We start from the raw sequence: 13487 nt of genomic DNA on the forward strand, positions 1-13487 counted from the left end.
TTGTAGGATAATATGCCCAGATATAATACTGCAGGCCAGGATTCAATCAGTCTAATGCTCATAAGTAAAGCAGTAATACACTCAAAAAGAAAAATAAACCAATTTAATTCCTCTAGATGAACTATTAGTTTTTATGTCATTATGTTACCATTAGCACAAGCACTGGCTGACATGCACAGCACAGATGAGTGAATCACAGAGTCTTTTTGTACCAGACATTGGAAATAGTTTTAGAAATAAAGTGGCAGCTGCAGCTAATGCTAATGCATGGGGATGGGGCATTCCTGTCCCCTCACCTGGTCCCCATCATTAGGGCAGATGATGAAGTCCCTTTCTACTCTCTGAATCTCACCTTGCCACTACTGAGATGGCCCAGCTAGGTACTAGTGAGAGCTTAAGGACAGTCAGAGAATGCTGTAAGCCATCTTCCTGAATGGAGAAGAGAAATTCAGAAGGTTAAGGGGATCTCAAAAAAAAAAAAAAAAATCAGGCATAAAGAAGTGGCAGTTCTATGTGCTACTCCAGATACTTGCACATATGTACTGTACACACAAGACTGTGAAACCCCTGGGATAACACCAAATGGATTTGAGGAGTTTTGAAGCTTGAGGAAGAGTGGGTTTCTCTCTTTTTAAGGTAGAGAGTTCATTCCTGTCTTTCCAGACAGGCTAGGCACTAAAATTAAAGGCTGACCCAAGGCCAGGCAGTGCCTTGAGCAACTTTTGCCCTTGGAAAGCTTCAGCAGTGACAATGACCTACACTCCTGCTCAGGAGTCTGAACTCCAAGTAAACTTAAGACAGAAAAAGCTTGTTAGGATAAACAAGCACAACTTGCCTCAGGGGCCACAGGAGCCATCTACACTGTGGAAATGCCAAACCATTATCCTGATGCATCGAATATATGGTGCAACTGAAGAAACAGAGAGCTGCAGATAAATGTAGATAAATGGTGAAAAACTTAACTTCCATTAAACTTCATTTCAGATGTCTTTAGGCAATGTCCTTGCTCTTCCTTCTTCTAACTCCTAGTGACAGGCAACAAAGCCCAGCAAAAACTGTGTGGTCACTTAGTTTGCCAGGATGATTTCTCCCTGACATTGGCTGTCAGCCCGTGCACCTGCTCCCAGCCACACTGTCCCTTCCTCATTACCTAAATCTGTCATTTGGCCCCAGCTGCCACGAGTGAGATCGTCTTGTTATCAGCTGAGGAAATGGCAAACCTGCACCATCACCAGCAAAATAACTGCATCACAGTCCTCACACTCAGTGGTAACATGATCAACTTTCAAGATAATTGTGATAAGAACTCCGTGATAAAAAGTAAGTAGAATGGTAACTTAGGAAGCAATGAGACTGACAAGGTAGGCATTAAAACTACATACACCCAGTACCTAATCTGCATTAAGCAAGACGTAGTTTTGCAGAAGCAGTGTCCAGAATCTCAAAAATATGGTTTATGTTCGAAACAAGCAACAAGAAATTTTTTTGTCTCTCCAGAAGCTTTTTGATATATGTTGCAATACTGATGGTGCAGAGAAGAGAAACCCCATTCTCTTGTACTGGTGTACACTTGGAATAACACTGCTTCCCGTTAGAGTAACTTCATTTTGCTTCAGTAGAAAGCAGAATCTAGAAGAATGAATAATGGAATAATGTTAGGGCAGTGGTATTTTTAGCAACTTATGGTTCTTCTCACTACATTTGTGGCAACTGTTTACAAAGCAAATTCTAACGTGGAAATTCAAGATTTGGCATTAGCAAACAGGTTCTGTGCAAATTCCTATCTACCTAGAGGACAGCACTGTCCAAGTAACAGCACATAAAAGGCTTTCCCCTTTTCCCCATCCTTCCTATTTTCAAGAGCCCATTCCATGCAAGTTACCTGCTAACTGCAAAGCAGCTAACTTGAAACAGCTTTGTGGGAAATCTCCATTTGATCCTGTACAGGACAATCTCTCACTGACCAAAGCAGAGAGCAGGCACCTCAGTGTAGAATCTCCTCCACACACCACAACCACATTGACTTCCCATCCCTCCTAGATACTGTCATGGATCCAGAGCTGCACATTGGTGGGAGCGGGAACATCCTGGGGACTGGTTACTACACACTTGCCCCTTCCTTACACAAGTTTACATCTTGCTCCTGACCATTGCCAGAGACCAAACACTGGGCTAGACAAATATTTAATGCAATCCAGAACTGCTGGTCTTATGCAACCCCTCTGACATAAGCACCCAGCTAGGGAGGTTTTGCAGTGCTGACATTAAAACTGCAAACCGCCCCCATCCCTGGAGTTACCTACTTAGAAAGTAACTATTTTCAACCTCCAGCAAGTCTTCAGCACCCACACAAAGTGCCACCGGTGGACCTTGGGAAGAAACTTTGGGAAGAGAATACATTCATTAAGGGACAACATGGCTGTTACTCCGCTCCAAAATCAAAACTCGAGTGGGTTTTTCCATTTTCTTTTCTCCAACACAATGAGTATCCTGCTGGTCCTTTCCCTTGAAATAACAACAAAACAAACTTGTATTTAATGACTGACAGACAACAAGAAGATAGCAAATGTCAGCTGTAGCACAGGAATAAAGCTATTAATGGGATATATGCCTGGAACAATTGACAACAAGCGAGTGGGGACAGAACCCAGGCAATTCTTTTATGTGTACAAGTAATTTGCTTGCATTTCTAACTCTCTCGTGACTTTTTTGAGCACCGTTGCTTTATGAGCCATGCTCTCCATCTGGGTTTACATGCACCTGCTTCACAGTTTGCCTCTAGGTACGGGACGCACTTTATACTGAGGTTCTTGCATGATAATCTTTCTCCTTCAGATCTGGATTCCAGTTTCAACTCATTATATATGCTGGCTTCATGTGAAGATGTAAAAGCTATATGAAATGAGGGCCATTATTTTCAGCAGTTTTTCAGATTTCTCAAATATTGGAGCAGTTGTTTCGTAAGGACAGGATAAATGCTATGTCACTATTTTTTATTTGCTATAATCAGTCAGCATGTGAAACAAAACCAAACATACCTTGGACTGCTCTTTTTTTTTTTTCTTTTTTTTTTAAAGGAATAATCAGCACATACTAAGCCACAATTAATAACAAGGTTAGGTACAACACTGGCACTAACAGAGCCTCCTTGAGCTGAAGAAGGCTAACTAAAAGATGCACAGATGCAGACAGGATTTCACATGTCACTAAAGAAAATACTCCCACTTCATAGTGCAGGCAGGCAAAAGCCAGACTTTTTATTTAAGTTTAAAATAACAAATATTCACCTACGATCACAGTATACTGCTTAGTTTATCGCTTCTGCTTTGAATCCTGTGCTTTCATTTCACGTGTCTACATTTTGCATTTGTGTACACGCTGCAAAAGTAACTTTGTATATCATTTAACATTTGTGCATATCCTTTAGAGCTTAATATTACACGGAAATTAAAAGAAATTTTGAATTTTAAGATACTGAAAACAATCAAGAAAGTTCCACGGAAAGAAATAGTATAAATGTTTCTTATAGTACAGTACTCATAATTTTATGTCAGTGTCATTTTAATGCCATAGTTTTCAAATATTGACTGTATAAAGAGGAGACTAGGGGAAAAATTATCTAAAATGCCTTTCCTAAGTCTGTTAGACTCTGGTGATTTATGATATATGTACAGTATATAAATATATTTATGTATATATGTACATATATATTGGTTAACATTCATTATAAATAGAACTGTGTTAACCTAAGCAGTAGAAAAATAGCCACTTTCCTGGGAACATGCAAACACAATATGCTCTCACCTAATCTATAAAACTCAAAACAACCAAAACCTTTAGCTCTGATTTTCTACAAATATAGATTTCAATTGAAGACTTTCAGCTGATTTAACCATAAAGTAAGTTTTTCCAGTAAAGATATAAAAAATTGTTTGACACTAGCTATAATTAAGCTCAAACACAGTATATTTTGGGTTATTTACTTTCAAGTATTTTTCCCACGTGCGCTAAATCTAGACACGCTGCATTTGTTTTCTTTTACAGTGAATTATTATTCAGCTCTAAATACTAAAAGCCAAATTACAGGCAATCTGGCATGCTTGCACTGCAGGTAAAAGACTCTTCTCTACACTGTTCCTATGTGGGAGGCTGTCCTATTATGGCTATTTGTGCTCCAGATCTTTTGTTCATTGCAAAGCATTATCAAGATTCCCCTATCATAAGATTCTTAAGGCCAGAAGAGAAAATACTACAACCACTTAAATCTCGTCTCATGCTCACTGAAATTCATTCTGAGGTCCCTGCATTCAGCACAGTGACTGGCAGCTGGACTAAAACACCTCTGCTGTTACAGCCAAAGAGGTTCCAGCTTCAGAAGTTGAGCAAGATCTTGACTTTTTAATGACTTTTCCCAAGGGGAAAAAAATTCGGTTCCATCTGAACCAAATGTGACATTTTTCCTTTTTTCTTGCCATACGAAAAACTGAAAAATTGTTTTGCCCTGAAACATTCTCTTCTCCTCTAAAGTGTTCCAAGTACCAGCTAGAAAAGCAAGAGAAGAAATAGGAGCTATGTTCAAAGGTGATGCTGTTTCTGTTCCTCTGTGTACCCACCAGCTCAGCAGAGCACATGCTGGGCTGGACTGTGGGAGGAAGAGCACTGAGTCCTTCTGCTGAGCAGATTTCAACCATCTATTAGGAGAATGCCACAAGCACATGACTGTGCCAGTCATGTGTGGTACATGATGACTCGTTTTCATTCCATTCCATGCAGCTAAATACCCACTCCTGCCCATTTCAGAAGACTAAAATGCATCTATCGTCCCTACCATCTCACCTCATCCAGAGCTTTGCATTGCTTTTGCTATCTCTCAGTAAAATATTTCATACAAAAAGCAAACAGCACGGAAGACCCAAGGCACATTCTCTTCAGGACAACATTTTTCTGGTGACTGGAGGACCTTTTAAGGAAGTAGGAAATTAAGATGTAAATGGCATGGGCAAAGGAGGGATTGCAGTCTTATTTTTTCCTTCCTAGAATAATTGTTTACACCTGCAAGTTACTGGGTAATAGAGGGATGACCTAGATATTCCCCCCATCCACCAGATCTAGAGATACTGCTCTGAAAATATTTTCCAGATTAAGATGCTATCTATTGAATTAAAACTGTGACTATCAAATGTGCACATCCCAAAATCTGCTGTCAACCAGTTGCTCATTGAGTTGCATGCCCCCAGTTGCAAGCTGGGGCATGCAACTCAATGAGCTGGATGTCAGTGAAGGCCTAGTCTCCTAAACATGTTCAATGAAGGTGCTTGTGCAAGCCTTTCTCTCTGGCATCTCTGAATGCGGTACACCTAAATCCTTATCCCTCATCCAGAATGGCCTTATGTTCCCAGCCACATCTTATATTTATTCCCTCTTCCCAGGGTGGCTCCCACATTTTTCTCAAAAGTCTTTTCTATGTCAGAAGTGATGAATTCTTGTTAAAGTAGCACAGTCTTCCAGCTTTTATAATTTGAGAAAAAAATATGAGGCTTTCTATTTTTTATGGTAAGTAGCATAAATGCACCAGAACACCGGTATGGATACCCGTGTATTAATTGTTTAGAGAGCTGTCATTGGAAGTTGGGGACTGGGAATTCACAAAAGGCTCGTTTGCCTTCTGATCGTCCTTCATGGAGGCTGCTTGGTCTGAGATGGAAGAGAAGGAGAGCTGGTCATGTTCCATTATATGGACTTGGTCCTCTTCCTTGTCCTTCTTCACATAAAACAACTTCCTAAACTTTTTGAGTTCATGGAGTTCACAGAAAGTCTCAAGAACCACCAACATTGCGATAAGGCCCATCAACAGATAACCTGAGTGAAAAAAAAAAAAAAAAGAAAAAAAATTAATTACTAGCAGACCAGGTAGGGCTGGACCAGTTCCAAGCTTGTGACATTTCTCACCCCTGTCACCTCTGATCAGTATGTTAGTTTTCTTTATGGCATAATTTCAGAGCTTTGAACTGTGATATGTGTGGCTTTTTTCCTTTATTAATTCTACAACTAGAAGACCCCACATAAACAGAAAAAGTAATACCAGCGGCTTCAAATCTGTTACCACTGTGCAAGAAAAAAAAACATGTAAAGGTGCTAAAAAAAACATAATAATAAAAGTTTACCACATGCACACTCCCCTACTTACTTATGACTTTCATGATTAAGTGCCCTTCAAAAGATTTTGATCAAAAGATGGAAAACAAACTTTAGCACAATATCCTATATATCAAAAGCAGAAATAAAAATATGGGAGCTAATTATGGTCATAGGTTATTTGTATCAGTTTAGCAGGATAAATCACATACTACTTCATGAAAACTTTGGAATTATTTTCCTCTGAAATTAATAGATATACAACACCCTGAAATACCTGGAAAAACAAAGCAACTAGGAACGTGTACAAACCCAATAAAACCAAAATGAAAAATTATTGTAAAATTATTCCTGGAATTTGAAAAACCTGACACAGTTACTGCATCTTTTGGGCGCATTTGCAATGTTTTACTAAGGTAAATGGATTACCAAAAACCTGGAAGTCTTATATAAAATGTATTACAAATTATTTTAGCCATGTACTGACTGACTTCTTTCTAGAGGTAATAGTCAGCTCTCACAGACTGAGACTTTTGGAAATGGAGATCTCTATGACCAGCAGTACGCTGTGCTCTTTTTTTAATATATATTCTCCGAACATAAATGCGTATAGTTTAAAGGAAAATATTTAAATGAATACTTATTAATCTCAGTGTTTCATTAGATCCCTACTTCTGATCATTACAATTCAATAAGGAGCATGACTACTTATTTATTTTATCATTTCAATGAAGTAAATGAAGCAGAAGCTAAGTGCATAACCATTAGCAGAATGCACTTGTCCAAGAGCTGCACATTAAGTGTGCTGAAAAATATAATTTCCATATGGTCACTGTTCTGTTACCTAAAGGCATAAATATCTCACCTGTAGTTACAGATTGTTTACTGGCAGGAACACTCCTTTTCCTTCCAGGAGTACCATTAATCAATTTTTTTTAATACTGAATACTCATCTAAATCAGCAGTACAGCTAAAATTTATGAATTGTTTTTAAACTTTATATCATAGCATTGAATGAGAGCTATGCATTAACATAAGGAAGAAGTGACAAAGTTGTATTAATTGAAAAGCATCTGTAAATCTGCACTGAGAATTTGTCATTAAACCTGAAACTCAGTCCAGTTGATTGCTACTTGATTTAGAACAGAACTTGTGTTCTTCTAAAAATTCTTGAAAAGCCTGTAGTACTCATTAAGCATTTTCTGATGTAGAAGTCCAAATTATCTTACAGAAAATTTAGGCTCAGGAGAAAACATTTTATTTTGTTCCTTGAATTGCTCACATGAAAGGAAAGATAATAATTTAAAAGTTATAACCTTAATATCTATTGAAATTAGATATTCTAAGGTCGTAACTTTGCCTAAAAGCTTTTTCCTTTTAGTATTTTCTTTAGTATTTCCTGCAATTTACTTCCTAATTGTTGTACAGCTTGAAAAAGCTTTAATCTGAACCGTAATGTTTTCTTCAGATTTTGAGTTTTCAGAACAGCAAGCCTGTAACAAGCCTTTGCCATGTGTGACTTTCCATTCACTTCACCACTTAGCATCCCCAAATCAACTCTGCAGATCAGCAGGTTAATAATTAAAAGCTACCATTCATAAGATAAACAGGACAGGGAGAGGAGGAAATCTGCAACAGCAACAGGCCTGGTAGGATAATAACACAAAGTGTTCCATTGGCTACTTCAAGGTCCTGCTTCAAAGAATGAAACAACTTCTCTTCAGGTAAAACACAAAACCAAGTTAACACACTCTCTGCCTACATTATGACTGCTGGATCATGCACAGAAGCATAGTCGAATGCAGACCAGCCTAAGAAATGAACCTGACAGGAAAGGTTTGCTTTGGGTGTTTAGATCTTTTAACTGATGCTGCTGACGACACAAAGACTGTTCAGGTTGTAGCTGTATGAGAAACTGCCATGTTTCAAAACACTGCTGCTGGAAAATATTGCCCTCAGCATACATTTACTCAGAATACCAAAATAAAGGTAATTTTCTTCTTAAAATCTTCACTTTCTTAAAATCACTGAAAACTATTATTTCTGCTGTGTCAAATATAATGAAACAATTTAAATTTAGCATTCATGGTCTTCCTTTTCTACCATTTCAGTTGACTTGTCTGTCTTTGACAGCTGGTATGTACCAGCGCCAGCTTCAGCTACCTTCTGTTACAACTGGAATCAGAAACTTTGCTATCCCGCCTCGTTTTCCAGGGCTTCTTGATTAATTTCTGTCCAGCTGTCATCTAACCTTATGGGATGGCTTGAGGTTACACGGATCATCTTGGCTCTGCGATGCACTGAAATGTTAGTCCAAGATGCTCTTAACCATTTTCATAACAGTTACATGAGGGTTTTTTTCCTACTATTAATAAGAGACTAAATATCTGTGGTTAGAATAATGGAATTCTAGTTTTAGCTTTTTCTTCCTTAACTAAGAAAACTGACCTTACTTAACAGTTCCCTCTTTACACAGCTACCTAAATTAATGGCCAGTTTGCTAGCTGACAAATGATCATTATTCACAGAATGGAGAGAAGAAGTCTGATTGTCAGTTTGATGTTGATTTTTTTTTTTTTTAATATAAAATGCCTTTTACTTAGCTGGTTAGTTTGACACTTACATGTAATCCCAATTTTATACAGCTCTCGGAATTTTTGATTGTAGCCTTCTCCTGGCACATAGTCTCCAAGGCCAATGGTGCTCAGGGAAATGAAACAAAAATAAAAAGACTCCAAAAAATTCCAGTCATCTTCCAGAACAGAAAATATTGCTGCTGGGATTAAGAAGAAGCAGGAGACAGTGATGAAGCCGAGGACCATAGCATGGATGATTGCAACAACCTGCTTGGAGAAGCCCCAGCGGATGTGGAAGTAGAGCACCGGGCGCCTGGTGACGTACACAATGATGCGCTGCACCACGGCCGTCAGGAACAGCAGCGTGAACGGGATCCCGATGACCGAGTAGATGATGCAGAAGGCCTTTCCCCCATCAGATAAAGGCACTGTGTGTCCATAGCCTGCAACAAAGCACAGCAGGCATGGGTTGAGTCAAAGTCAGGAGCTCGGATGCCAGTCTGATATCAGCTGTATTGAGAAAGAAGAATAAGCTGCACTACCAGTAATTCTGAATTCTGCTGTTCTTGACAAATGCTGTTCAAAGGTCTGTTTTAAGCAGGCAGACAAAACTCAATACTAGCCACAAGCAAGTAAACCCAAATACTTTTATATTTCAAAACTGTGAACATCATTGTATAAATGCTTGTTTCAGAGAAGGAAGAAAGGCCTAGTCAGGAGCGGAAGCTTATACCAGAAAATCGGTATTTGATTCTGGGTTTTCCTGAACTTTTAATTTAGTTTTAGCAAGGGATATAACTTTTCTACCCACCTTGTAAACTGGAATCATACATACTTCAGAAAAATGTTCCTGCACCTACAGTAGTAACACACTCAAACATCTATTGTGAAAATCAATTAAATTACATAGAAGTACTATAATCAACATTCAAAGCTATCTAATTCCATGTCTCCACAGATTATATTCTATCAAAAGGTATCTAAAAGTAGAACAAACATTTTTCACAGCAAAATTCCATGGATCTAGCCCCTGTGGCTAGATTTTTGCCTCACCATCAGGTGGATGACTAGTGCTGCGTTCAGAGTACAGGAATGGATCCCCTGGTGTAGGGGCTGATGATAGGCAGCAATCCCAGTGTCACAAACCTGTGCAATTGTACCCAGTGCAAGTGGCTATGCTGCCAAAGCACACTCTGACAGACAGCATTTGGCTCTAAATGCAAGTCATCATCACAGAGGGAACAGTAAATCCAACATAAACCAGGAATGCTTTCTTCTGTTTGCCAACTAAGAAAAGGGGAAAAAAAAAAAAAAAAAAAAAAAAGAAAAAAGAGTATTTTGTTTTCATTGCAGCTAAGAAAAGGAAATCTCTTGAAATTTAGTCTGGGCAGCCTTTACACTGATATCAAACCAAGCAAGTGCAGAAGGCCCTACCAGTTCTGCAGCCCCAGATCAGCCAGCTCATTTGGGTTGTATTACTGCTGTACAGCAAGGCATTTTCCAGAGCTACTGCAACTAGCTATCTTGAGCAGTCCAGGCAGAACACACAGTGAATTCAGGGTAATGCTGCTTCTGATTTCTGAACTGCACTCTGCACCACCCCAGTCTGCACAGTGCAGCACTAGACTGGGCAGACATTCCATGAGGTCTCCTGGGAACTCTCCGCCTGTTCTCCTGTGAAACTGGCTGTTCTGCAAGTCCCTTCAAGTTTTATATGAATAAAAGAGATTTCTTCTCTACTTTGATGGATTTAATAATAGAATCATTTCTTTTTAAGTTTTCTAGATGAGTAAATAAAAAATAACATTTTCTTTTCTTAAGATGCATAAAGACACTTCCAGACAATGAGAGACAGGCAAAATGTCTTATCACTACAAAGTTCAAAGTCTTGTAGAAGAAACACATGAGGTGTAATTTCTCTGTGTTAGCTAACCCAACAGGAAATTTCAGTTGTACTTGAATTTTAATGATATTATGAATAATTTACCCAAGCTCAGTCTTTTGAGTCCTGGTAAATTGTATTAATTAATGGCTTTTTTTCCTGCTCACCTTCTGTTTGCTTTATCTGCTTTGAGATAAGAGGATTAGAACTGCACAGAGCAGTTCAATCAGATTTATGAAATTGCAGTGCCTAATAATGCTGGAGGTTTGACTGGCGTTTCTGACTACTGCCAAGCTGACGCTTTCTTGGCCCTGTCTATGAGAAGTCTTGCATCTTACATCCATCAGGGCATATCCCATCACTTAATGTTTGAAACTATGACTAAGCACGATTTTATCCACACTCATTTTTGTGTGACACTTTACTGCCCAGCTGCCATGGGGCTCTTCCATCATCCTTACTGCCTTAATTAATGTTGTATATTTGGTAAACTTAGTTGCTTCCCTCTTCCAGGTCATTTAGGAATAAGTCCAACAGCACAAGCCCAACACAGTTCTACAAGGAACAGCACTTGTGACAATGCCAGTCTTTCAAGAACTAACCATTTCTCCTACTCTCTCTGCTACCTTTACATATCTCAGGCTATGGCAATTCCTATTTTTTCCCAGTTTGCAACTGCTTTTACATAACTTTTCTTGACAATCTTAAGTGTCCAGAAAATTGCCTATAATCTTAGTTATTACTGTACAAAAGTCATCAAAACACCCCAAACCAACACAGATACACTTTAAAAGAGAGGAAATTAGAGATCTAATGCCCAAGATACTCCATTGTCTGCTTTCAGACACTTGTGCTCTATTACTTCCCATCTCTGCTCCTGCATCTGTTAGTACTTTGTACTGTGTCCTCTTCGGGGAGGTGTGTGTGCCCATTCGCCTTTTTCAGTGGAAAACACCATGACCAGGAGCATTACAGTCGCAATCCTAAGGTATTATTTTTGTTATGAGAAAAGGATGCTCACCAAAAGGGCACTGCTTATGAAGGTATTTTTTTATTCTATCAAGGTCACTTGCTATGGGTGACTAGAATTAAATCACCAATGCAGTCTGATAACTGCATTACTGATTATGAAGAAAACAAGATTTATTGAATGCTATATTTTCATATTGTATAATGAAAATATCAGAAAACAATCATCCATTTAAAAGCAGTGCCCACTGAAAAATCAAACTCTCAGATAACCTGGCCAAGCACTGCTACTCTCAGTGACACTAGAGATAAAGGATATCACTCAAAAAAAAAAAAAAAAAAATCCCCAAAAAAAAAAAAAAAAAAAAAAAGGAAAAGAATGCATCCAAGACCAGCAGAATTTGCCAAATGAAGTAAGACCAATGTATTGGTTCATCTAGCTCAATGTCTTGAGATAGACCATGCTGGATCGATTACATAAAGAGTAAAACTCACAAGATGTTGACAGCTGAGTTTCAGTTCTGTTCACATGTGGGGATGTTTTCCTGAAAAGTCTCTTATGGCTTGGAGGATTTCTACTATTATATGCTTACAGAAATATCGAAAATGTCTTTTCAGTTCTGATGTAATTCTGAAGGTTATCACAAAAGTGAAAACATACATACAAAATGTTTATTTTTAGAAATAATTTAAAATACTTATATTTTTCCAATTACTTTGCTGCTGAGTTATACACATCAATGATGTGTTCAATAAAAAATTTTCCTCTTGCTGTATTTGAAGTTAGTCTTCTGCTCTTACATCTTTCTAAAAAGGCTCAGTCATGATTTTTCTACACTTCTCAGTATGCTGTATCCCTCTTGTGCATGTTCCTCTTTCAGTTATTTTGTCTTCTGTCTTAGCTGTGACTAATTGCTCCCGTTAGATCACTCTGTAGGTAAATACATAGAAATGGCCATGATAGTCCAGGTAAGATGTATTTTCTCCCTCCATTTTTATATACACCATCAGACTCTGTTTTCCAGAGTCTCTAGGTAGCTTCCAAGAGTGTCCAATTCATAACAGCCTGTGTCAAACCCAGCACTGCCTTTGAGCATTTCACACTCTTCCGTCCTCTGTTAGCTTGGCACTTGTTGGCAGTGGGTGTTTTTCCCTTTCATCCTTCTCAGACACTGCTTTGACCAATCTAAGCAGTTGTGTATCATCGCTGCTTTGTCTCTTTATAGTTCAGTCTCTCCTGTAGCTCATTAATGAGCTCTTCTCTGTGTTAAGAGGCAGTGGCTGTGTTACAGGTCTTTCAGGACCCCAAAATGAGCATTTAGTGCCAGAGCGCAGAGGTGCTATGGTTCTGTTTTGTAATAACCCAGCCTAGACTTCCACACAAATCCCCAGATGATGCCCCAAAGGGTGGATGTTTGAATGGTGGAGATGGATCTGACATCAAGTGAGGCAAGTAACAGGCAAACACAACTGCTACAGCCCTCAGAAAGCTTCCCCCAGCCAGCCTTTCCCAGGTCATGGGAATGAAGCCTGGCAGGTGTGTACCAGACTGCAGCACTGCCTCTCTCTTCCACTGCCTATTGATAATTTAGAGGTTTAGTTTAGTCTTATTCCTTCTAAGACAGGTTTTGTCAAGCCACAGCCCCCTATGGCCCCAGGTGACCTGTTGCAACACTACCAGCCCTGTGCAGCACCCTGAGATTCTCAGGGCACAGAGAAGGTTATGTTCAGCACATCCAGTGTCCTCCCCAACACACCCATTCAGATGGCAGAATCACACCACGCAGCATAACACAGCAAGTGTGCTCATCCCTTTGCTGGTCTGACTCAGTGTCCTTGAAGAGCAGTCAGACCTTTAAGTCAGCTCATAATCTCAAAATACCCCAATAAATTAAGTGCATCATGTACTATGTATTTCTGAGTTA

General features: G+C 39.0%; 1 protein-coding gene across 1 annotated transcript in view; it reads right to left on the reverse strand.

Moving 5' to 3' along the window:
* Positions 1-3312: 3312 nt before the first annotated feature.
* KCNK1 (potassium two pore domain channel subfamily K member 1) overlaps positions 3313-13487 on the reverse strand; it is a 32411-nt gene continuing 22236 nt past the window's right edge. Inside the window, exons 2-3 of the mRNA XM_041485487.1 lie at positions 8759-9154; positions 3313-5859 (exon numbers count right to left, since the gene is read on the reverse strand). Of these exons, the coding sequence (XP_041341421.1) occupies positions 5600-5859; positions 8759-9154 (656 nt within the window). The 3' untranslated portion in view covers positions 3313-5599. The remainder of the gene's footprint in view (positions 5860-8758; positions 9155-13487) is intronic.

Source organism: Pyrgilauda ruficollis, unplaced genomic scaffold (genome assembly GCF_017590135.1).
Source record: "Pyrgilauda ruficollis isolate IOZ18807 unplaced genomic scaffold, ASM1759013v1 scaffold70, whole genome shotgun sequence".
In the NCBI taxonomy this organism is placed as follows: Eukaryota; Metazoa; Chordata; class Aves; order Passeriformes; family Passeridae; genus Pyrgilauda; species Pyrgilauda ruficollis.